Consider the following 26,542-nt stretch of genomic DNA (forward strand, 5'->3'; position numbering starts at 1 on the left):
ACTGCTGGACTGTAGGTTCAGTTGCAGAACTACCCTGGCAGCCCGGTTCTGTAGCACTTGGAGTTGTTGTTGTCTCCCCACTCCGCAGCTGTCCCACACGGTGTCACAGTAATCCAGAAGGGGGAGTACCATTGCTTTATACAACATGTCAGCTATATTTACAGTGAAGCAAGGTCTAAGACGTCTGAGTAAACCTACTCGTTGGGTTACCTTTGAGCAGAGTTTGTCAACATGTTCATTCCACAACAATTTATCATCAAGAATAAGCCCTAGGTATTTAAATGAAACCACTCTTTCTATTGACTCTAGTCCAATTTTGATTGACATTGGATGTGCTTTCATAAGCTTACCACTGCTCCCAAAGAGCATCCACTTTGTCTTTGAAGCATTTAAGGTCAAATGGTTTAACTGGAACCATGTAGCTATATGGGAGAGTTCTGAATTCAGAGTGGCTTTAATGTACCTAGTGTCATTACTGGAGCAAAAAATTGCCGTATCATCAGCATAGAGATATACTTTGTTGGAGATACAGTCTGGTAGATCATTTATAAACATAATAAATAACAACGGCCCCAGGATTGACCCTTGAGGCACTCCTACTGTCACTGGGAGATAATCAGATACACAACCGTCTACAGATACTGACTGCTTTCTATCAGATAGGTAATTTGTGAACCATTTGAGTTCTACATCTTTAACCCCGATCCAGGACAGTTTTTTCAGTAACAAGAGATGGTCTACTGTATCAAAAGCCTTCTTCAGGTCTAAAAACACAGCCCCCACTAGGTTTCCACTGTCAATGTTTTGATACACATAGTCAGTGACATCCAGTAATGTAGTAGCTGTGGAATGACCTGGCCGGAACCCAGACTGCTGTTCAGAGAGAATGCTATGATGGTGGAGATATTCCAGGAACTGACCATGTACCTCTTTTTCAAAAGCTTTCATGATAACTGGAAGAACAGATATAGGCCTATAATTATTTGGATCCTCTTTTCCCCCCCTTTGTGTATTGGGGTCACCTTAGCTGTTTTCCATTCCTTAGGAATGATACCAGATGAGAGAGACAGATTAAATATGTGGGCCATAGGTTTGCATATACATGGTGCAGCTGCTTTCAGCAGTCTTGAGTGTATCTTTTCTAACCCTGTGGCCTTGTTTGTCCCTAAGACTCTGAGCTTGTCGTATACAGTAACTTCTGTTACCTCCTTGAAGGCGAAAGTGGATGTTAGCTTCTTGTACTTGTCTGGGCAAACTAAGTTACCTGTCTGTTTCGTGAACTTCTCAGCTAACTTGTTTCCAATGGAAACAAAGAAGTTGTTGAAACAGGAGACTATGCTAGAGGGGTCCTTGTAGAACTGCCCTCCCCAATGTAGTGACTTGGTAACAACAGGGTTTTTGTTTGGAAGTACTTCCTTTATTGTTGCCCATAACTTACTTGAGTTTGACATATTTTCTTTGAGTTTTTGTTGACAGTACATTACTTTGGCCTGTTTGACCAATTTGTTGACATGGTTTCTTTTGGCCTTATATCCTTATGGCGTAATATGGCAATATTTTGACAGAATTTAAGTTATTTTGGGCCTAAAACCGTCTTACTGGGAACTGTCCGCAATACCTAACAGATAATTTGGCAAAATAGGGTATCTTATTGAAAGTTAAGTCTGTCAAGACTTCTGTTACATATAGTAGCCGCAGTGACGTAAAATGACGTCACAAATGACGGCATACGTATCCAGCCATCCATTGGTATTTGACGTCTCGGATCGGCAATCTCTAAAGTATCAAAAAGCAGTTTTTCCACTTATAACTCAAAAGATAAAAAAATTAGACTAGACATGTTAAACTAAATGATTTTGCACTGCACGAAATGGCCTCGTATCCCGGCGTATACGTACAGGGATTCCTCCGGAAAGATTCCATATCCCGGTGCGGATTTAGCGTATCCGTTAGTTTTAATGAGTCTTGGTATTTTACAGGGTGTAAGGTAAACTCTTACAGATTAAATTTGTCCGCGGCCTTTTTGACCCTTTTGAAGGTATCGCATGTATTTTGGGGCAAAAACGTAAAAAACTGGGATTTTTTTCGAATTTTCTGTGAACTATTGAATGTGTTAACATTATCTTGATGATTACGGAAAGAAGCCTCGGATTGTTTGAAAGAGAAAGATGTGTCACGTATTAACTTAGTTCTTGTTTTAACAGTATTGTTAATTTGAGGTTGGCTTGAGCCCGTAAAGTTGACTGTGCGATCTGTCTAAAGCGCCGTCAATTCAGAAAAGCCCCCCGTAGTAAACATAACGCAATGGGGGTGTGGCCCACTCAGCATTGACCAATCAGAGAACGTTACTATTGGTTACAAAATGGCGGACGCCGGCAGAAATTGTGTAAATCGTCACTTTTATTTCTTTTAAAGCCTCTTCATGTGTTCCTGCAGTCAGAAAATTAACAGAAACAACGTTTTTGGATAGCTTATGCTTGAGACATATGTATTTTACCTGACAGTCGTACAAAACTGTAAATACAGAGTTTAAGAAGACATTCAGCGTCTCGTTCAGAGCCTCTCTTGCCAAAGTTTGGGATGCTAACGTACATCGCAAGTGAAGGAAACGAGAGCTGAAAAGCAAAGGGTGAAAGGGATGATCTCAGCAAATGTGCAAAAGGCACAGAGGCGCAATGGGCGAGAACAGACGTGACAAACTTTCTGTCTACGGAAGGGTACAAGACACGACAAGAGCGGCACATGGGGCAGTATTTCGAATCGCGTGAAAAGGCACAACTTGTTTTATCAGAGATGTAGTGCAAAAGAAGTGCAAGATAAAGTAGGGCTGAGGGAGCCTAAAAAACCTGCACCATACTGGATGCACCTTTTGTTTGATCGAGATGAAATGTTGGACCATGTGAAGTCATTGCCAAGTGGTAGTAAGGTAATCAAATACCGATCCCTGCAGTATCTGTTCCTACGAAAGGGTAGCTGCAGGTTGCAGTGGGATGTGTTACCCAGTTTTATACTGGTTACAATGCTCCTGTTTGCAGTGATTTACACTGTTAATGTTTGGTTACAACAATAAAAGTTCCTTTTACAAAGCAGTTATTCTGTATGTGCTCATTCACAATGTTGTGATTAACAATGTAATATTGGATCATCAGGTGCAAAACACTGAAACCTCCACAATATCTAACAGAAGTGTATCATAATGATTATTCAACATGTTCCATACATACAAAACACACCTCATGTATTCAACAGTTGAATTAGTGATTCCCTAAATGTTAGTGCAGACTGAATTACTCCACCCATCCGCAATTCAATGAAGTAAAACACATTAAACAGGCTAATAGGTTGTTGCTATGCTATTTCACAGAGTAGACTATGATAAAACAAGACGGGAAGATCTAAGAATATTACACTGTTCACAAGTAAATTGACATGGATATATTTATTCACTTCTTTAGTTAAACACTGTAACATCATGTAAATAGAATCACATAATCTAATCCGACTATATATAATGTATGTAATCTTTCAGGATAATGCTTTAAAATTCAGCTTTGAAGGTGAACTTTAGAATTGATGACAAAAATGTAAAGCAACATAACTTGTTAATACTTTGCTTTCCAACAAGCAATTTTAGCTCCATAGAGTCCATTCCAAGTCACCGCACGGGTGTTTGTTGCCATTGTTTAGAATTAATCTGAAACTTTTGTAAGTATTTGTAATCCATATTCCATAGTTTCCAATCATTTCGAAATATGTTTACACTTTCTAATTGTTCCCACGTTGTCGTGGAATATTCAAAATATTTATGACACCGAGAACAATATTTTTGATACTTTCTAAAGATTGATTACATCCCCCTGCCTTAATTTCGAATTTCCTATCTTTTTTTCGAAAGAAGAAATTCGCAGTCTGCTGTTAATAAGTTAGATCACACCCTGTAATAGACGAAGAAAGGCAGCGCGCACACCCCGCCGTGCTCTCACGGCCGGCCGGTCGGGAGTAACGTAAACAAACAGTTAACGGGTCTACCAACAGCACAACAATCCAAAAGAAACATTATCAGTGCATAATCCCTTGGCTTCCCCATCAATCAAACCGAAAAATCTTGCAGAAACCAGCCAAATGCGATAGAACTAACAGAAAGTACTGACGAAAGTTGTAACAGGAGGCTGTCCCCCTCCCCACAGGCACGTCAGGACATGTTCTCTGGGACTAAACAACTGACCTTCAGCAATTCCCTGTCCCAGTGCAAATCAAAAACGTCAATCAGCCAACAGGGTAAAGCATAGAGGCTTTATTGTTCCAGAGATGAAGACTGTCAGATCGTGGATTTTGTTTCGCAATCAAAACTTCATGCTCGCGCTCGTGTTGTTGCATTCCCGGCAGACGGCATGACGCGGGCTGTTTGCAGGGGAACACGCTGTCTGAAATATCATTATGTATCTATCTTTCAACATATGTCGACAGAGTTTAAGATTTGAAGTAAATAATCTAAGTATTACAGTATTTCAGTGCTATATCATTACTGTGAAATTTCGTATCTGTAATCATTTTACGTTGGTTTAAAGTATTTACAATGAGTTTGCCCCCCTACACACAGAATAGATTCTCCCAAGTAGCGGCTGCCTTTCCGGCTATCCCTTTGTATTGTGCCGAATGCCGGGCTAATTTGGCGTGGATAAACCTTTTGTTTTTGCTCATTACGTCTTGTCCTTTGACCACTGTCGGTTCCTGATCGTTAGCAACATTTGCTGGCCCTTTTTGAGTAGCAAAACTGCAGTTGAATTGCGCTTATCTGGACTAGAGGAACTCGGAGACGGTGTCACGGCACAGTGACTTCCCGCTCGGTCGGCGGTCCACCTCCGATACAAAACAGGCTTTGTTAGGATTAGCGGCTCGTTACGGGGGGCAAATGACCCATATCTTTATTTCGAAATGTTTCGAAACTTGAAGCAAACCAATTCATATTTCAAATTTGTTTTGAAAAATGATCTCTTTTGACAGTAATTTTGCAAATTCTTGAAATATTTTCTAAAAAATGGTACCCTCATATTTACTTTTTTTTCTAAACATTTGTTAATATTTATAACAGTTTATAATTATATAACAAGTATTCGAAGATGTTATAAATATCACTAAAAAACCCGTGTGGCGACTTGGAATGGACTCTATATGGTACATGCCATTTATTCTGACCTTAGCAAAATTAAGGCAAAACTGAATAACATCAATGTATTTCATGTCATTAAATAAATGTTTGTGAATCAGAACATGTAAGGTCACATGGTATCAGAAATAACATGATTAAAACTGTCCATCAAAGTATGCATGTATTTCCATTGGGAGTGGTGACATTCTGACTTATCACAGGTCCTTTGCTACAGACTGAAGAGCTTTACTGTCCTTTCTGCAGAAGTACTTGGATAAGCAGGGTCCTCAGTGCCGTGTTGACATCCTTGAGCAAAGTCCTACATCAAAAGAAAATATTTTGAAGACATGACGTCATATGACAAATATCAATTCATAGTATTCAATACTTGAGATTGCACAATACAATAGTGTTGTCTTAGAATCCCTGACAGAACCCGAGAATATACCCTTGTTAAAGGAGAATTCCACTATGTGAGCGGGTATTTTTTTCTGATAAATTATGCTTTTCTGAATACAGATACACATGAGTTTTGACTGAATTACCTCATAGGACTTTTCGACCGTAATCCTTTTCAAATCCATGTAATCCCCCACAGACCCGCTCTTTTCTACACTGCTGTATACGCATGCGCACTAGTCCAAACACGGAACAGACGACAAAACTGTCATGGCCGCCTCAGATTCGGACGACTTTGAGCCAAATGACATCAGGCCATATGCCTTTGAGCCTGAACATGATTCAGATGTATTAGAGGGAGAGGATGAAGGAAATGAGCCGCCGGAGCCTCCGCTGCAGCTGGGACCGCCACACAACCGGTAGCGGCATGGGACGGCCGCGATGACGAGACGGAGGGCTGGCGGCTAGACCCTGGTGCGAGAGACATATGGTGCAGGTGTAATACGTGCGAAGCAATGGCTACAGTGCGGGAATGTGTGTGTTGCCATGATCTTCGTGAGCTGACAGATCCCGTGGACCACAACAACCTGGATCGGGGCGGTATGGGCGTCGGAAGCGGCCGAGGGCAGTTGAAGTGCATCACCCTACATGAGGAATTCCATCCCCTCTGTCTCATGAGGGCTGCACTCAAGACCGCGCTTATACAGCGGCAGAACCTTGGACTACAAGATGCCAGAGAGCCATTGAGCAATCGGTAAATATAAATTTTGTTAATGTGTTTCTGTTCGTTTTATTTTGCATATCTACAGCGTCGACCTGTTTGTGGGCTCGACATGAAGAGCTCACGAAAACATTGGCACGTAAGTTTGACTTTGTGACCTTTTTACCTGGGGTGCTGGCTGCACGGTAGTCGTACCACTGTATTACCCGATAAATTATGTACCGAGAAGTTTATCCTGGTGCATCTTGTGGACAGTAATTCTGTAATTACTTGGGTTACTAAGGGTGAAAAGTTGGGAAATGTTATACAGTATTATGAGTATTATGGCCTATGGGAGGGGGGCTATTTGTGCAATTACCAAGACCTGAAAATTATCATAGTCCAGATATTGTTTACATCTTGAAATAGATGGTGTAGTAAGGATAAGGAAAATATTGTACACATATTCAAATAGATGTGTAGGAAGGATAAGGAAAATATCATTTTGATAAATGAATCATAAAAAATGACAACATTCTTGCCCTTCTGCAGAGTACTTGTATTACTCTTGATACAACTAGAAAAAAACAACCATGTAACATTACAATTTACATGCATTTTTGTTACTCCCAGGATCTTACGACTATCGGCATACCGCCAGTTCACTTGCTGGGTTCATAAGCGACGCCTAGGGAGAGGAGTGCGGCGTGTAGTTCCAGCCTGTGTCGTCAGAAGGATAAGGGAGGCCTATCCATCTGAAGATGGGACATACATAGGTTTTCTTGAAGCAGATGAGTAGCTATATATAGGTCACTAGGTGAGCAAAAGATCTAGAGCATGTAGGTCTAGATATATGGCCAAAATTGGATTACAGAATCAGGACATTTTGTTGCTAAGATATTTCGCCATTACCTGTTCAGTTGGTTTATAAATCATGTACTCTGCTAACTTTATACTGTTAGAATTAGAATTAGGGTTAGCTGGTAAGTCTAAAAACAATCTTGATAACAGTCTTACATGTACTCACAGATGTTTCCAAACTTCTAACACTGTATAACAGGTGTGTTTCAACCAAATATAAAAACCTGTCTACCTGTATGTATTCATTTTTATATATTCATGGTTTATACAGCAGGCCGAATGGAAACCTTAGCTATTGTCTAAGTATCATTATTTCTACATTCCTTTGAACAAGTTTTACATGTATATTATAAGGACATACAATTGTATTTCTGAATGATTTCAAAAATAGGCAGAGCTGTAAGTGTTTACATTTAGACAACATTGTTTAAGTTTAACCCACAAAATTATGGTTGTTGTAAAATAGAAAATTTGTTTCTGTAGGCAGGACATTTATTAATAAAATGCTCCAATGGATATTCAATTTGAAACTTGTACCTATCAATCTAATTAACATCACCTGTGACATCAGTATATCAGCATACAAAAAATGAGAAAAAATGCACTCGAATACATAATATTTCAGAACATACATACACATGCTTAGAGTCAATTCCATGTTTAATCTTATCTATGTTATTTTGGAAATGTTTTGAAAGTAATTGCACAAAAATATCTTGATTGAGAACAATTGTCAAGCATCTAATGTGATTGTTTCACATTTGCATCATACGTTGATGAAAGTTAGACATCCAGGTAGTAAGATATGCCAAAAAAAAATACTCAAGCAACCGATCTATGTTGCAACAGTTTTGAAAATGATACAAATAACATGTGCAATGTTAGAAATTTTTCTGACATGTTGGAGCACAGCAGAAACTATTTAGAACATCAACTAAATGTTGGAAATTGTTCTAAACAGTTACTTATCTCCCTTAGATTGTTACAAAAGTTTTGCAAATGTGAGAACAAAAAGCAACAAACACCCACACAGTAATACTACTAATAAGGAATTGACTCTAGTGGTCTTCAAATCTTGTTTGATAACGCTGGAAAGCTGCCTGTTTGCTTGGCCTAGGAATTGGCGCTATGTTACGTGGTAGGTCTGGCTTAGGCAGCACCTGGTCCCCTAAGCACTCATTTGACTCCCGGCGCCTGTACTCTGCCGCCTCCAGCAACTTCCTTCGGAAGGCGCAGTCCTTCTTCTCGTAGATGTTCTTGACTACCCAGTCCTTCTGCCTTTTGCTGTAATCCAGCCGCCGCTTTGGATCACCTGCAGAGAGAATGTAGTCTGAAGTGTTTGTGATTTGTAGAATTAATTCATTATACAGAGATGACAAAGTAATTCAAGCCGGGAATTTTCACCTACATTAAAAAGAAACTAAGGAGGCCGACATTTACAAACTCCATCTCTCTTCCCATGCAAAAAATGACTTCCTTATAAACTTTTTTGCATAAATTCCCCATTTCAAAGTTCCTTGTACACACAAATGGACTTTTACAACATCACCACACTCAAATATGGGTTTCTGAATTTATCCCCAAGAATGAACTCTTCAATCAACATCCTAATGCAAAATTCACTCTTGGAAGTCAATGCTTCCCCATCTCTAGTGTAAAATGACAATTGATCCACACTGCGTGAAAGCTCAGATTTCCGGTTCTTTCCGAGTCTGCGCACGTCCGTTAAAACCGAGGCGGGCAGGAAGTGTGAAGAGTTTCCGGGTCCGGTGTGTGCCTACCGGGAAAATTCTGCGTTTTCATGCACAGTTAGCTGTGCGTTGATTCCAAGGCCGTTGCACACTCACGTGTGACCACGCCGGGTAGATAACAATAAGCTTTAGCTCACACATTATAAGCCACGGTGTGTGAACTACAAGGAAATGATAGGTAAATGATCTTTATCTGCCTCGACTTTGTGTTCGACACTTAAAAAAAACATTAATAGATTTAGGACTGTAAAGGACTAAATAAATTTCTGTTGGGTAGTAGTAGGACTGAAAATGATATTACCGTATGTGAACGATAACGGTTTAGTTCGCTGGGATCCAGACTGTTATCGCGCCCTTTCAGTCGGCGGCCCAGAGCTCTAAGCCCGCCGATAGAAATTGCATTAGCGCACCGGGGGAGTTTTTAAAAATCCCGAGAGTTGACCGGTCCTTGCGGGTAAAAGGCACGGTCCCCTACCCCGGCTACAACTCCCCGGAGTGTTAATTTAGATCCGGCGGGCTGACAGTCTCGGGCCGCCGAAGAGACTCGCTAGCAGCCCGGTCCCTAGTCAGGTTATACGTTTCTCCAGGGTAGGAGAGTTAGGGGCGCACCACCAAGCTGTTTTGTACGTACGTGGAGGCCCTGGCAATAGTATGGTTTTCAGAGTACTCTCAAAGTTGCATGGATTACCAAGGATATTCTTGGGATAACATATATGGTGTACCAAGGAGGTTTGCCTGATATCTAGTCTCTGCGTGTCGGCTTATGTGTGTCTTACTGGACCCAGTGTGCTATATTAAGCCGTTCTGATAGACGTCTCCTTAGCTTTAGTTTCGCCGCCATCGTAGCGAGAGTAAATTCTACCGAGCGGGCCAATCTGTCTGGGTGGCGGGTACCACTCCCAACGCCGCAGAGATGCCGGGAAGGTCCCGATGGTATGGTTTCCAATCGGCGTATGTTAAATGATCATTTGACATGATTTGAATTATTGTCTATGAAAAGTAAACACGAGTCGTCTGTAAGATACAAGCTGTGCATAATGTTGTAAGATGTGTATTGGAATGTCTTTGCGGCGTCCATATTGATTTTCTGTTTTTTTGTAATTTTTCGTGTAAAAAGAAGGAGTTGAAAATACACAGAATCCTAGTACTTGTGTTATGTACTTTTGTTCATATAGTCATGTCTAGAGTTGTGTACTTGTGCATGCATGGTTAAAAGAAGGAGCCATGAAACAAAGGAATCATGAAAATGGCGTCGCGTCACCATATGCATCGAGAATTAAACCCCGTTCACACTCAAAAAAATGGATCGGATTGAATATTCATACAGATAGAATTACTCCGATCGCGAATGACGATGTAACCTTCATCTATTTTCATGTATTTATTTATGTAACCTATGTAATGGCCCCATGTGATGAAACTTGTGAGTGTGGCTTGCAATTATTCTCCAAGCTTGCAATTCATGCTGAATATACAAGGTATTTGGCGTTATTTGAAATACTCAAGAGCAAGTCTAAGACTGTATTAGTGCTACACATTATACACAAGGATGACCGTTTTTTTTGGTGCAAAGTCATAGTGAATAGCTTTCAAATGTACCGGGAAGGGGGCACATCAATTGCAATGGTCTGTGTTGCAATGGTCTGTGTTGAAATGAAGCGAACTTATTTGAGTCGAAGAAGTAATTTCTACGTATTATTAAGGAAGTAGATGATAAACGACATACTCCATTCCCTTCTGTCTTAGGTGTTCATTACATGGAGGGAGACTGTAGGTTATATTGTAGCACTTACACATTTCAGTCAATGACAAACACAAAATATTGTGTGTGTGTATGTTTATATGTGTGTATTTGTATGTATGATACATATTAAGGTTAGAGATAGGTTTGTATACTGGGTAAACTGCAGCACAAGCTACATTTCTGGACTGATTTATTCCACTCTCACTTGGTTGGTCCCCCATTCTTCTCAATAATTAGTTCAAGGTTTGTCTCTCCTCAAACATGCATGGCACTTTCTTTTATCAGCCTACCCAAAGAACATCTCTAGCCAAAATTAGGTTTCCATTTTTTCACATGAGTCCAGTGAGGAAATAGGTGTAAAGTGCCTTTAAAGGAGTATTCCACTCTGTAAGCGGGAATTGTCATTCCTCTGAGAATGAATTGTTATCCTTGGATCTAGTTTGTCTTGTAAAATTTACCATGAGTGGGAGCCTGAACGCAAGGCGCTACATGATAGTGATCAAGGCATGAAACCCCCGAAGGATCCATCCAACAATCCCAGAATTCAATGCGCGGTGCGGTACCGAGGGGAGGGCTTGCCAACATGGAGGGAGGGCATGCCAGCATGGACCCCAATGAGAAAACAGGTTGGTACTGGTATAGATGACGATGCTATGACGTTTAGGAATACATTTTTGAGTAGACCAAATGTGTGTGCACAATCGTTATCAGAACTGCCTGGCCAGCGCTTTTCGATTTTATGTTGTTGTTGTTGTTGTTGTCCTTCTGTAGTATTTTCTACATGCATACAAGTAGCCATTTTAGATAGCAAAAAGGTACTTTTAAGAATGCCAAAAACTCTGTATTCCAAGAAGCGATACACTTCAAACTTGTTGTGTACATTCTTGAATAAATGATAGTAACTCGGCTGTTTTTGTTAGCGTATCAAATGAACTGTTAGCTAGAAATTCGGGCCAGAAGATGGCTCAGTTATCATCGACGCCATTTTACCTGGGTATGGGACCTACAAAAGGCTCCTCACTATAGTGCCAAAATCTCTGTCCTCCATGACACCAGCGACTTCAGAATTTGTGTGTACATTCCTGAATATATGATAGTCACTCGGCTATTTTCGTTGGCGTATGAGATTAACCGTTAGCGAGAAATTTGGGCCAGAAGATGGCTCAGTTATCATCGACGCCATTTTGCCTGGTTATGGGACCTACAAAAAGCTCCTCACTATAGTGCCCAAATCTCTGTCCTCCCAAACACCAGCGACGTCAGACTTTGTGTGTACATTCCTGAATATATGATAGTCACTCGGCTATTTTCAGTTAGCTTATCGCGACAACCGGTAGCGAGAAATTCGGGGCAGAAGATGGTTCAGTTCTCATCGACGCCATTTTGCCTGCCATAATGGTGACCTACATTCAACTCCACTCTAAAGTGTCAAAATATCTGTATTCCAAGATGTGAGCTACTTCAAACTTTTTGTGTCATTCCTGAATATACAATAGTCACTCTATTGTTTTTGTTACATTACTGTCATTTTGTTTCTGTCTGATAGAAGTGGGAAGGACGCCACGGAGAAGAACTCTCAGGAAAAGTCCAGGAAAAAGCCCAAGTCAGCAGGTAGTTTTTTGTTTTCATTACAATTTATGTTATGTAAAACATGATGTAACATGTGTCGCTATTTTTTCTTTTATTTTAATTACCTACTTGAATGTAATGTTATGGCCATTTATCTCTTGCAATGACAACATTGAATTTTGTCTGGGGCTGCCATATTGTATGTCATTGTTTGGTAAGATTACTTGTTATGATAAAAAAGAGTGACAAAAGTGTATGATATTAGCAGGGCTCGAAATTCATTGTTTGGATGATTGCTGCACTGGGGCACCTAACCAGTAACCTCAAGATGTTACCATGATGTAAGTGCTTGTTTTTGGATGCATAGCATAGCATAGCATAGAATAATAAAATCTAATAATAAACATTAGAGATTACTGCTTCTTTTCTAAGGGTGACTTTGAAATTCTGTGGCTAACAAAACAAGTAATACAGTGTATGTGTTCTTGGACAAGTAAATGTCAGGAATATGCCGTATTGTAGTACATCTACAAGACAACCTTTCACAAATATCTATGTGCACCAGTGCACCCACAACCAAAAACTTGATGCACTGCTTCAATATTGGGTGTAGAAATGTGTACATGTACCCTGTGCTTTGAGCCCAGGTGTTTTATATGTGATACATTCTTTTTCAGGCAGCCCAGAAGGTTTTAACCAGGGCTAAGAGAGGCCCTGCCTGGTCTAGAGATGAAACAAGGGCACTTGTTAAGTTCTTGTCTCTGCCATGGGAGGAATGGGACCTAACACAATCCGCTGGGTGGCCACAGGTGGCTGTAGGGCACCCTATCTGGCGCAAGGCTGCTCAGTTTGTGAAGGAAAATGCAAGATCATCAATTCTACGGCACGGTAAATTATTGATTATGAGATTGTACTGTATTCAACTGTGACCCACATGATATTTCAATCCTTCATGCATACAATGTAATGTATGGCATTAGCCAGGGGAATATGCATGTTCTGTATGCCCTACATTTTTTTTTTTGGTTGCACATGACATGTACTTCATGTTTTTCATACAGCCCTTCAAGTTTGCCCATTCTGCTTTCATATATTTAGTGTACTTGAATTTATTTACTCGTCTGGTAAGTGTAACTTGGTGAGTAAAGGACTGTTTCCTTTTGAATCTTGCTTTAGATGGGTCAGTACGTGCTCACGTCAGCAAGCACATGCAGCCATTATACCCCATAAGTGCTGGAGGAAGACTTGCAGCAGAAAAGGTAATAGTGCCATTTTATTGTTGTAGTATTTAGGATAATCATAGACCTTTAATTTGATTAGGTTGTTGCTTTTGTCCTTATATAATGGAGACAATACTTTTGCTATTGCTGATATGCATATAGATTTGCTTCTATCACAATGCACAAAGAATATATGATTTTTTTTCAATCTCAGGGTATGGACATTTCAAACCTGGGAAGCTCATGTCCATTTTGCAAGAAGAGTTTGAGCCCTGCAGGAACTCAAACCCCAGAGCCCCTAGGGATGCCACCACCAGAGCCCCAAGGAACGCCACCACCAGAGCCCCTAGGGAAGCCACCACCAGAGGCACTAGGAACGCCACCACCAGAGCCCCTAGGGATGCCACCACCAGAGCCCCTAGGGATGCCACCACCAGAGCCCCAAGGAACGCCACCACCAGAGCCCCTAGGGATGCCACCCCCAGAGCCCCTAGGGAAGCCACCACCAGAGGCACTAGGAACGCCACCACCAGAGCCCCTAGGGATGCCACCAACTGAGCCCCTAGGGATGCCACCACCAGAGGCACTAGGAACGCCACCACCAGAGCCCCTAGGGATTCCACCAGAGCAACTAGAAATGCCACCCCCAGAGCCCCTAGGGATTCCACCAGAGCAACTAGAAATGCCACCCCCAGAGCCCCTAGGGATTCCACCAGAGCAACTAGAAATGCCACCCCCAGAGCCCCTAGGGATTCCACCAGAGCAACTAGAAATGCCACCCCCAGAGCCCCTAGGGATGTCACCACCAGAGCAACTAGAAATGCCACCCCCAGAGCAACTAGAAATGCCATCCCCAGAATCCCTAGGGATGCCGCCACTAGAGACGCCACCACCAGAGCCCCCAGGGATGTCAACCCAAGTTCTCCAAGGGATTCCGCCACCAGAGCCCCTAGGGATGTCAACCCAAGTTCTCCAAGGGATTCCGCCACCAGAGCCCCTAGGGATGTCAACCCCAATCAAATCAACCAGTGCTCTCCAATCAGATTACTCAGTGACACCATCATCCGCATGGACTACACCTAGTGCACCTGCAGATAAGGGGGATCAGTCATACCAACCAGAGTCAGAATCAACATCTCCCCCAACCTCTGATGATGAAAGTGAAACTGAGGTGACGCTGGAAGGACATAGATTTATTGTATTTGGTGAGAAGATAATAGAACTGTTCCAGCGGTGTTCCAAATGTGGTGCTGGTAATTTGATCAAAACCACAGTAAGAGGCACTTGTCTTGCTGTACACTGGATTTGTTCAGAGGGTCACCATGGTGTGTGGCATTCTCAACCATACAGCAAGAGAATGGCAATTGGAAATCTTCTTGTCGGATGCGCAATCCTATTCTCTGGTGGGTCCATTGATAAATTTATAGATTTTGCTGCATCATTGAACCTACAGTTCATTAGCCAATCGGAATTCTTCAACATCCAGACAACGTACGCTATTCCTACCATTCACGACTACTACACATACCAGCAGGAAATGGCCCAGGACTTGGTCAGGGATGGCGCAGTTACTATCATGGGAGATGGCCGGTGTGACTCGCCCGGCTATTGTGCCAAGTACTGTTCCTACTGTTCTTATCCTCGACATGAAGCTAGTGCAAGTCACAGAAACAGGGACATCCCAATCAATGGAAAAAGAGGGCCTCCAGAGATGCTTGACAGAGTTAGATGACAATGGCATCGAGATAGAGTGCCTGGCCACAGACAGACATAGGGGGATCGCAGCCATGATGAAGAAAGACTATAAAGACATCAAGCGTGAGTTTGACATTTTCCATGTTTCCAAAAATGTAACGCAAAAACTCAGAACAAAGGCCCAGAAGAAAACCTGTCAACCCTTGGCTGAATGGATAAAGGCTTTGAGTAACCACCTATGGTGGTCAGCAAAGACATCTAAGAGGAATGCCCAGGTACAGTGCAAAATGTTAAAAACTACTGTCAATGCAGAAACATTTGCAGCGGTCATATCTCTCTATAGGAGGGAAAATGAGGTTTTCGCTTTTATATCAATTGAAGTTCGCATCTGAAACAATTCTGTAATACAGTAGACTTTCAAAAACATATATTCGCAGTGTTTTGATTTTGTGGTGTGCGATCATTGCAAAAACCATGAAACTGAAACCACCACAAAAGTTTCTGCATTTACAGTCTATATTTCATGATATTATGACTATGGTAGATACTATTATAGCAAACAATTTTCTTGGGATAATGCGTTATATTGAATTGCATTTAGAGGCATGCAAGCTAGTCATTTTTTTTTGCTAGTGAACTGTTTTGACAGTGCCAGGTTTAGCTAACCAACTGCAACTCTATCTTGTCATTTAGTTGCTGATCGAGAAATGGACATCCTTGCTAAACCACATCGGAAATCAACATCAGTGGTCAGGTAACGAGTTATTCCACCGTTGTGCACACCTGCCCCTGTCCAGAGAAGCTGAAAGGAAGAAGAAATGCCTTGAGGTGGAATCTCCTGCCCACAAAGCTCTTCAAGAAGTAGTGATGGACCGTATCTTGCTGAAGGATATGGGCCATATGACAGGGTTCAAGCACACAGGTGAATGTTTGAGCCATATTTTATGAATTAATACATCCTACAACACATGCTTTTATAGAAAATGATGCAATTGAACGCTTGTATGTCAATGCTGCAAAATTGTTTTAGGAAATGTACACAGTTGGCAAGTGTTCGATGTATAACCATTCTTATGCAAAAGTGTTTCTGCCTTACATGGTCAATACATTATACTCGTCAGAGGAACTTACAGGCAGAATGACTGTTTTGTCTGAATATTCTTTGTTGCCGCAGGGAAGCTGGAGGTCTACCACAACCTTGTGTTGAAATACGCATCAAAACGGATACATTATCAGTGTCCTGCGATGTTGGCGAGACTTCAACTATAAGTGATCGATCACAATGAGAATATCGGTCGAAGACAGACCAGGACATCATCAGGTATGCATACATACTAATGTGTATATAAATTCATTCACAGGGAAAAGGAGTAGAACAATTAATATCTAGTTGTTGCAAATATAGTGCTATGCAGTTTATTGATGTGGTTTTAACCATTTTATCTTCATGTCTAAATGCATTTTAGGAGCAAAAAAAACAGAGTAAAAGTAATTTTACTAGCTCCATTGTTTTGTCAACTTTCTTCTCCTCTTTCTTCTCCTGCCATTAGCTGAAACTGGCACTGTACGAAATAACGAATTTGCGGGGTGGAAATCGTGTTCCACGTGCCTGCAAATTCGAGTTTTCCGTGACTCTCCAGGCCGTGTCGACCTGCTCAGCTCTTCTGCACAGGACCCGTGCCGTCCTGGGAAATACCGGATATGCACCACTTATGCTGTGCATGACGTGTCGGCGTCCTGTTAGTTCCCGTGCAGCTAGGGGGAAATTCATTCACATATCCTGCCCAGTGAACACCTTTGCTGCCGGTGCTGCATAATTTAGCGACAATTATCTCCTAATTATCATTTAATAACCCGTGCAGCTAGAGGGAAATTCATACACACGTCCTGTCCAGTGAACATATTTGCCGCCGGTAGCTGCATAATTTAGCGACAATTATCACCTAATTAGCATTTAATTACCCTCCAAGGTTTGACCAGGCCTGGTCTGCTGCCAAAATGCCCCCCCCCCCCCCAAATCCTTATGCGCTTTCTACTTCCCCGGCCCAAAACCCTGAAAAGATGCTTTTATTTAATACTTCAAAATAGTGAATAAACTTTCATTGTTGTTTCTCCTTTATCCACGAATGCCACTATTTGCATTTTGCAGTTAAGTATCGGCTACAAAAGTTCCAAAGAGTGTGTTCCTTTTTTGATCTTGACGACTCCGTCGGCCACAGTCGCTCGTGTCAAATGAAATACAGCTGTCATTCCTGCATCTTTCCGTCCATATGCTTCAGATAAAAACGCAGATACTCCCAACAGCAAACATCAAAATCACATGAGCCCGCTTGGTCTCGCATCAGTTGAAAGAGTGTCGTCCACAGTTAGTCTTGCAACAAGTTATAATTGGGTCCTTGAACTAGTAGACTGTTTCCTCTGACACTATCCAAATCGCGAGATTTACCAATGTTGATGTAGAAACACGACCAAAGCTTTCAGTGTTCCCAGCGCCGTGGCTGCCTATACCTGGCAAAGGGGACAGGGAGCGGAGAGCATATATCCACACATAGCCTGTTTACCAGTTTCCACCGAACGGTTTAGTCTGCTATGCACCGATCCGTTTCTGTCAGTTATGCCTCTCCGGAGACCGAGCTAATTGAACCAAGTCCGTACAATCACCCCGTGCGCGGTATTCTCACATGGCGGGCAGGTAACACTCCCTGCGTCGTAGAGATAACGCGGAACGCCCGATGGTATGGTTTCCAGGCTAGCCCACACACGAAGTAAGTTAGTCCTCATCTGGGATACGTGTGCCAACTAGGAGATTTGAAAATAGCGACACGGGCCTTGATTGGCTGTTCATACTATGTAAATTGCAATTGGCTGACAGTCATGTTTACAGAACCCTGCACGAATAAAGACACAATGAGTTGTGAAATACCACGTGCCCGCTGGTCAAGTCTTTGTTGTGTAATTATTCCGTGGTTTATTTGAGATGCACGCTTGTACAACAATAAACTTCCGTATTTACAGGTTAAAATCAGTCCCTATCTCCTAGCTTGCACAGCTACACCCTAACTGGATTTCTGTTCAGACTGTAAACTATTTATGGAACTCAGTGGGGCCATAGCAAATCATTTCAAAATACCCCATCACAGCAGGCACTTCAATTCCTAATAGGAATTCACAATGAATACAACTTCATTCCTTAATGAATATAAAGCTAAACCCTCCATGATAAAAGGAGATAATGTTTGGTATTATACATGTGTAAAATAAACAAATATGCCAAATGTATACTGCATGCACGGTTGTTATATACAGTACATGCATGTAATGTACAACAGCAGCAAGTTACAGAAACATTTGGTCATTACATCCATCCCATTTCTTGTCAGCTAGCTTGTAATACTACTAACTTTATATATGCAGTGAAATTAAACCTAACAATATGTAGCTTGCCTTTGACAAGCAGAATGTTGTGCTACATAAAGTGGTTGCTGGTTAAGTTAGACTGTTGCCTACCTGTGAGAGGGTCTTAACTATTTAAAAATGGAGATTTTGACTGTATGGCCGTATCAACTGTCTACATAGTGTGTTTGTACTTTTTGATTTATGTACATGTGCATAATAAGGGTAACTTAGATTCATGCATAAACTGATATGGAAAAAGATTAAGCAATCTAGATTAGTCAGATTATATCAACAGGAGATGAAAGCAAAAAAAAAGCTTATTAACGGTTTAACCATCAATTTTATGTTTGTGTTGCCCTCATCATGTACTTGCTTCAGTATAAGAAATACATAAGACTCATGAGTCTGTAGGCAAGACTCACATTAGGTCTCAGCACATATGTGTAATATGTGTTATGATAATAGTCCTACAAATAGGAAAACAACAATTCAATGAAATTCAAATTGATTATGTACTGTGTTATTGCATATAGAAATACACGCATGGGCACAAACAACTGTCAAAGACTTGGACAATTATACTACTGACAGCGTATGTAGTCCTGGAATATGTATAAATAGTTACTTATAAGAGACATGCAAAGCAGGGGTACACAGCTGTGCATTGACAGCACATACTATATGTATTGGTTTCAATGTGATTTTCAAAGCATTGTCATTGTAATAATTACATACACATGTACAGTGTACTGGGAATTGAAATTGCAGGAAGGATTCATACATGTGTAAACTTTTACTAGCTAACCGAGGTCAAGTGAGGTCATGCAGTGTAGTGTAGTGCACTTAGATCTAAGCGGTGCATATTGCACTACATTAAATTTTGCTGAACTGTGATTGGTTAAGCCTCTTCGGGCACTTTGCACCTAGTCTATTTTTAAGACAGGACACACTGTACTTGCTCATTCGAGCCCTTGACCATCGAAGAAGCCACACACAAGGCGAAACTAGTCTGGATGTGGGCTTGAATAATAAGTTCTAAACGGGAACTTTGTACGGAGTCTTTTCTTAAGATATCGCGTGAGTGTGTATGGTTGGCCTGTGGTTGCCCACTAATACTGCCTAAACTTTCACTGGCTGTCTGACAGACTCATTGCATTGTATAAGCCTCAGTGCATTTTAAAAGAACTAGGACTTGGTTAGTGTTGATATATGACTCCATTGTTGCATTATCAGCTTCTCACTCACTGCCATCTCATGAGGACATATATAGATATAGCACATTGATGGTCTGCCTGAGTTGAATATTGTCAATACCTATAGCAACAACAAGAGCGAAAAAGGTGAAGGTTGAGTAAATAAAGACGATGCATTGCTTTCATCCTAGTGTTTATAGTAGGCACAAAAGTACATCGGATAAGTATATCATGTCTTGTAATCTTATTACAGTAATAAAGACAATACACTACAGAGAGTAGTCTTAGCAGTCATAAGTTAAGCTATTGACACATGTCCATGTGACTCATCACTATAAAAAACTCTTGACTGATATAAATTTGTCAACACACACACATGTACACATGTTCATATTCACACATAAACATACACACTACGTTCAAACACCCACACACATGCATTCAAAGTCACACACACAAATATACACACACACACAAACACAAATACACTTATTGATTTGGTGAATGTTTGAACAATTGCTCTTTCCTATTTGAAAATTGCCCTTTCATGGATATATCACCTGTACGGTGCCTTACATAGCCTGGTCCCCAGACATAATAGCCGCGGATATATAACCTGTACGGTTCCTAAGCTGGTCCCTAGACCTAAGAGCCATGTTTATATTACCTGTACATTGCCTTATCTGGTTCCCAGACCTAAGAGCTGCGGATGAATTAAATGTATGGAACCATATCTGGTATGGGACCTTAGAGCTATGGGTATATCACCTGTACGGTAACTTAGCTGGTCCCTACACCTAAGAGCCGCGGATACATGACCTGTACGGTACCTAACCTGGTCCCCATACCTAAGAGCCGCGTATATATTACCTGGACGATGCCTTACCTGGTCCCCAGACCTAAAAGCCGTGTATATATTACCTGTACATTGCCTCATCTGGTCCCCAGACCTAAGAGCCGCGTATATATTACCTGTACATTGTCTCACCTGGTCCCCAGACCTAACAGCCACGTATAGATTACCTGTACAATGCCTTACCTGGTGCCCAGACCTAAGAGCTACGTATATATTACCTGTACATTGCCTTACCTGGTCCCTAGACCTAAGAGCCACGTATATATTACCTGTACGTTGCCTTACCTGGTGCCAAAACCTTAGAGTCGCATATATAATAGCTGTACGGTGCCTTAGCTAGTGCCTAAACCTAAGAGTTGCGGATATATTACCTGTACGGTGCCTAAGCTGGTCCTTAGGCTAGACCAAAGATCCGCATATTTATTACCTGTACGGTGCCTTAACTTGTCCCTAGACCTAAGACTAGTAAGAGCTGCGGATACATTACCTGTACGTTGCCTTACCTGGTCCCCAGGCCTAGGAGCCACGGATACATTGCCTGTACGATACCTTATCTGGTCCCCAGATCTACCTTACGAACTGGCTCAATTCAGAACCGTATAATGCAAATGAGCGGTCTGGACGTAGACAGGCGGAGTTTTATTGACTCTCGGCTAGGTGTCAATTACTATGCTAATCCCCACAGCACACACAGCCAGCCCTGAGCTAGACCTCCCATTATGTTCAACAAATCTCCCTATAAGTCTAATTCAGACTATTTAAGTCTTTCCCCAACAGGGCTCACTAAAGCCAGTACTGATCTAACGTTAATCCTACCGTTATGATTGAAACACACGTCCGATAACTGTGGTATTCAGTCTCCCTATAAGTTAAATTTCCTCAACAGGGCTCACTGAATCCAATCCTGAGCTAGACCTACCCTTATGTTTGAACCACACGTCCGCTAATTGTGGTATTCAGTCTCCCTATGAGTTGAGTTTCCTCAACAGGGTTCACTGAATCCCAATCCTGAGCTAGACCTACCGTTATGTTTGAAACACACGTCCGCTAATGTGGTATTCAGTCTCCCTATAAGTTGAGTTTCCCCAACAGGGTTCACTGAATCCAATCCTGAGCTAGACCTACCCTTATGTTTGAACCACACGTCCGCTTATTGTGGTATTCAGTCTCCCTATGAGTTGAGTTTCCTCAACAGGGTTCACTGAATCCCAATCCTGAGCTAGACCTACCGTTATGTTTGAAACACACGTCCGCTAATTGTGGTATTCAGTCTCCCTATAAGTTGAGTTTCCTCAACAGGGTTCACTGAATCCCAATCCTGAGCTAGACCTACCGTTATGTTTGAAACACACGTCCGCTAATTGTGGTATTCAGTCTCCCTATAAGTTGAGTTTCCTCAACAGGGTTCACTGAATCCCAATCCTGAGCTAGACCTACCGTTATGTTTGAAACACACGTCCGCTAATTGTGGTATTCAGTCTCCCTATAAGTTGAGTTTGCTCAACAGGGTTCACTGAATCCAGTCCTGAGCTAGACCTACCGTTATGTTTGAAACACACGTCCGCTAATTGTGGTATTCAGTCTCCCTATAAATTGAGTTTCCTCAACAGGGTTCACTGAATCCAGTCCTGAGCTAGACCTACCGTTATGTTTGAAACACACGTCCGCTAATTGTGGTATTCAGTCTCCCTATAAGTTGAGTTTCCTCAACAGGGTTCACTGAATCCCAATCCTGAGCTAGACCTACCGTTATGTTTGAACCACATGTCCGCTAATTGCGGTATTCAGTCTCCCTATAAGTTGAGTTTCCTCAACAGGGCTCACTGAATCCAATCCTGAGCTAGACTATGTTTGAAACACACGTCCGCTAATTGTGGTATTCAGTCTCCCTATAAGTTGAGTTTCCCCAACAGGGTTCACTGAATCCAATCCTGAGCTAGACCTACCGTTATGTTTGAACCACACGTCCGCTAATTGAGGTATTCAGTCTCCATATAGGTTGAGTTTCCTCAACAGGGTTCACTGAATCCAGTCCTGAGCTAGACCTACCCTTATGTTTGAACCGCATGTCCACTAATTGTGGTATTCAGTCTCCCTATAAGTTGAGTTTCCTCAACAGGGTTCACTGAATCCAATCCTGAGCTAGACCTACCCTTATGTTTGAAACACACGTCCACTAATTGAGGTATTCAGTCACCCTATAAGTTGAGTCTCCCCAACAGGGTTCACTGAATCCAATCCTGAGCTAGACCTACCGCTATGTTTGAACCACACGTCTGCTAATTGTGGTATTCAGTCACCCTATAAGTTGAGTTTCCCCAACAGGGTGCACTGAATCCAATCCTGAGCTAGACCTACCCTTATGTTTGAACCGCATGTCCACTAATTGAGGTATTCAGTCTCCCTATTAGTTGAGTTTCCCCAACAGGGTTCACTGAATCCAATCCTGAGCTAGACCTACTGTTATGTTTGAAACACACGTCCGCTAATTGTGGTATTCAGTCTCCCTATAAGTTGAGTTTCCTCAACAGGGTTCACTGAATCCAGTCCTGAGCTAGACCTACCGTTATGTTTGAAACACACGTCCGCTAATTGTGGTATTCAGTCTCCCTATAAGGTGACTTCAGACAAGGAGGTTTTATATAGTATGTAAAACCTCCTTGGTTCAGACTATGAAAGTCTTTCCCCAACAGGGCTCAATGAAGCCGACACTGAGTTAGTCCTAGCTAGAACTTTGGCAACGCAAATGGCATGATGGTTGACGTTGATTCCTGCCATGGGGCTAGAACGATCCGCGTATGTGGCCAACACCGCTTCCCACGCTAAAGTGACCACTCTGAGACAGATGGCCCGTGATATCTACGTCACAGGAAAGGACGTCACAGGAAAGGAGATCGCTGATTGGCTTCACTATTGCAAGGAAATTCCGTCACCGAACTGTGAAGGAAGACCATTGTTTAGCTCTCTATGAACGCATGTGAATACAGGAAACCGCTTTACCAATCTTCAAGCATCCACTGTTCCCAAATCAGCCAGCTAGAGAAGCTCCAGTCAGCCAGAGAAGCTCCGGGATTGTAGCACACTTTGTAATAATTAATTCAAGGATACAAAGCATTGGTATTTGGTGTCTTTGTAAAGCTACCACACGGTTATTTGCTAGCGCCAAGGTGCCAATAGCACTCCGCACAGCGGGAGAGCCGCAGAAACAGCGGTTTTCCATAATACGCTTCTGAATTGGCTCAGTTCGTAATGAACATCCGCGGATATATTACTTTTACGGTGCCTTACCTAGTGCCCAGACCTAAGAGCCAAGGATATATTACCTGTACGGTGTCTTACCTGGTCTCTAGACCTAAGAGCCGCGGATACATTACAGTTACCTGTACGGTGCCTTAACTGGTCCCTAGACCTAAGAGCCACAGATATATCACATCGGAATAATCTGCACATGCCTAGTCGGAATTACGAATGGGCTTATAACACCTATAGGACAAGAATGTCTGCGTAGTGTACCGAATGTGGCGAAACGGCCCAGTACAAAATAATAACAAAATTATAGGTTACAGTGTACATCCTTTTATTAAATTTGGCGAATAGTAGCGTGGCTGATACAGTGGCTGCTCTCTGATTTTGACATTGTTATTGGTCCTTATCATATACGGACACTTATACATAGCGCCGTAACATAATTTTGTTTTCCAAAGTAGGTAAGGATTACGGATTTGTCGGTACTAAGACCGGCGCAAGTTCCGAATTTGCTTTTGTTTTTTTATTACAGGGCCACGTCAGTCTTGATACATAATTGATATTCAAACAGAAAACTTAACTCTGGAGCAAGACTTACCTGTAGAAAAGTTACGTAGAATGCATATGTTTTGAAAGGCAGTTCCAAGCGTACAGAGGCCGACTGTGGGCTGCGTACAGAGGCTGAATGTGGGCCCAGAAAGCGACGCTAAAATCCAGCCAGCCGCCATATTGTCGTAGCTCCTGGGTCAGCTGAGGTCAGACCCATCTCCCATCGTGCCATCGCGCCGCTGCCTGTCGAACCGGCGGGTTCTGGTCCCTGGTAAATCATGGTATACTCCTCTCTGATTAACAAACTCACTGTTGATCAGCGTACTCTGGGGTACTCCGAGTACATTATTTACCACAGCCCCTGCCTAATCATGACCCGTTATTAACAGACTTTCTTGTTAATCGTATCAGAAACGGGTGCGAGAAGTGATATCAGCTAAGCCGTCAGTACCTGTACCAGCCAGGCATGCGTCCTTACCGCGGTCCTGAACTGACTTAGCCTGGAATCTAAACCTATTATAGCTCCCGAGTCTCTCTCCGCAAGAGAGAGCGACTCGTGAGCTATAATAGGTTTGGATTCCAGGCTAGGACTGACTGCATCCAAAAAATTAAAAGGGAAGCTAAATATCCGTCACCAGTGGCCAGTGGGACTGGAATCCTAAAATAACAGCAGAAACTGAGAAAGCCTACGTATACGGTGTACTTCCAGAGTTCTTGGTTACGCATTGTCCAGGAGCGGGGCGGGGCGCGGCACCATCAAAAATAATTCTAACTCACACCCTGTGCGTCACGCCCCCAAGTGGGAAAACAAAGTACCGACGGTCCTACGGCCGCAAGGAAGATTCACTGGTACAAGAAGCACCTATCAAATATGGTGTTATTGTCCATCATTATGGGTTTTTTTTTTTTCAATAACAGCAATACGGATTTTTGCGGTGCTAAGTATTTTGTTTATATCTTAAACTGAGAAGAACTCAGTCAAATGATGAAAGCGATGAAACGCCTGAAGGCTGACAGCATCACAAAGTAACAAAGCAAACACATCGTTACATAAAAAGTTGATATCTGTTCCAAAAATGAATACTACAACAAATCACTGAAATCACACCCAAATTTCTTCTAATCTTTCGATTACAAACAAACAAATATTTCAATGCAATGTAATCGTGATCTCTCTCTTTTATGTTTGGATGCGGTGAACACACAGAGTACTGTGCAGCTACATGTATCTTGTTCAAAGTTGTGTCGCGATTTTGTTCAATTTGCTCTTGGAAAATCGATGCAAAACCCCATCGGAGGATCATATCAATTTTCTAGCATCGACCCTACATCGAACTGGCCTCGATCAGATGTCATGTGGACTCTTGTGATGGTAACTTACCAGCCCTGCTTCTTTGACCCACGAATGGATCTATTCTATCGTCACTTGATTAACTAAAGTTTCATATTTGGTACTACGATGGTTGTAACGTTTATAATGTCTGTAACGGAATAAACTACAGTCAAGGCATTTTAATTCTTAGTTACTAAATATCATGCATGCAGCTAATACAGCGGGAACCCTGTCACAGATATACGAACCCTGTTTTACAGATACATCGGCTGCCAGTGTCAAAAACCGGGCGCTGATGCCCACCGACAATATGCGGCGAACACCGCTTCAGCATTGACCGAAAACATTACGCTCTCACAGCAAATACATCCATCCCCTCCTCCTCAAACAACTCTACCCGATGGATACAGCCTTCAACAAAGAAGCCATAGTATCTTTATTTGCCCCGCTCTGAAAGGGTTTCAGAGCCACGAAAGCTAAACCGAAGTCAGTGGCATGATGAACAACCTAGCCGCGGCGGCCAGTTTTGGTCCCTCAAGCCCTGTTTTTGACGGAGGTGTACGAAATAGAACAGGTGGCGTGGCTTTGGGATCGAACTATTAAAGCCGTTGTTTCCCCTTTGTATTTGGTTTTCGTTGATATCAGTAGTTACGTTAACTGTTATTGGGACTTTTATATGTGTGTACCAGGGACACCGCAGTTGTATGGGGGCATTTTAATGATAAATTACACTAAAAGTAATTTGCACTATTAAGCTTGTATTTGTTTCCTCTATGCCCTTAACTAATTCAAAATCAAATACCCGCGACCCGGCCAATTAAATAACAAATCTTGAATGTGCCTCGGATGTTCGTCGAATAGGCTCCGTGTACGCTATCCGC

General features: G+C 42.1%; 1 protein-coding gene and 1 long non-coding RNA gene across 3 annotated transcripts; both read left to right on the top strand.

Annotated features, from left to right (window-relative positions):
• Nucleotides 1-3,235: 3,235 nt before the first annotated feature.
• Nucleotides 3,236-7,639, top strand: LOC136435824 (uncharacterized). The gene is made up of 2 exons (XR_010755952.1): nucleotides 3,236-6,302; nucleotides 6,882-7,639. It is a non-coding gene; the product is annotated as an uncharacterized lncRNA (long non-coding RNA).
• Nucleotides 7,640-10,586: 2,947 nt separating this feature from the next.
• LOC136435825 (uncharacterized) lies at nucleotides 10,587-17,084 on the top strand. 2 transcript variants are annotated; one of them, XM_066429539.1, is made up of 6 exons: nucleotides 10,587-11,230; nucleotides 12,151-12,215; nucleotides 12,851-13,061; nucleotides 13,350-13,432; nucleotides 13,608-15,211; nucleotides 15,782-15,897. In XM_066429539.1, exons 1-5 carry the CDS (start codon nucleotides 11,152-11,154, stop codon nucleotides 15,123-15,125), a joined length of 1,956 nt encoding a protein of 651 aa, XP_066285636.1. In that variant the 5' UTR covers nucleotides 10,587-11,151; the 3' UTR covers nucleotides 15,126-15,211; nucleotides 15,782-15,897. The 2 variants fall into 2 exon arrangements, with proteins under 2 accessions (XP_066285636.1, XP_066285637.1); XM_066429540.1 differs by lacking the exons at nucleotides 10,587-11,230; nucleotides 12,151-12,215; nucleotides 12,851-13,061; nucleotides 13,350-13,432 and adding an exon at nucleotides 16,263-17,084 and having other exon boundaries at nucleotides 14,827-15,363; nucleotides 15,782-16,010.
• Nucleotides 17,085-26,542: the final 9,458 nt, after the last annotated feature.

The sequence above is a fragment of the Branchiostoma lanceolatum genome, chromosome 5, assembly GCF_035083965.1.
Source record: "Branchiostoma lanceolatum isolate klBraLanc5 chromosome 5, klBraLanc5.hap2, whole genome shotgun sequence".
NCBI lineage: Eukaryota > Metazoa > Chordata > Leptocardii > Amphioxiformes > Branchiostomatidae > Branchiostoma > Branchiostoma lanceolatum.

Bases quoted from the DNA above. Each gene is read 5' to 3' on its own strand.
- LOC136435825 (XM_066429539.1), top strand. From the start codon at position 11,152: ATGCGCGGTGCGGTACCGAGGGGAGGGCTTGCCAACATGGAGGGAGGG. The intron at 12,216-12,850 runs GTAGTTTTTTGT...ATTCTTTTTCAG, and splicing joins GAAAAAGCCCAAGTCAGCAG to GCAGCCCAGAAGGTTTTAAC. The intron at 13,062-13,349 runs GTAAATTATTGA...ATCTTGCTTTAG, and splicing joins ATCATCAATTCTACGGCACG to ATGGGTCAGTACGTGCTCAC.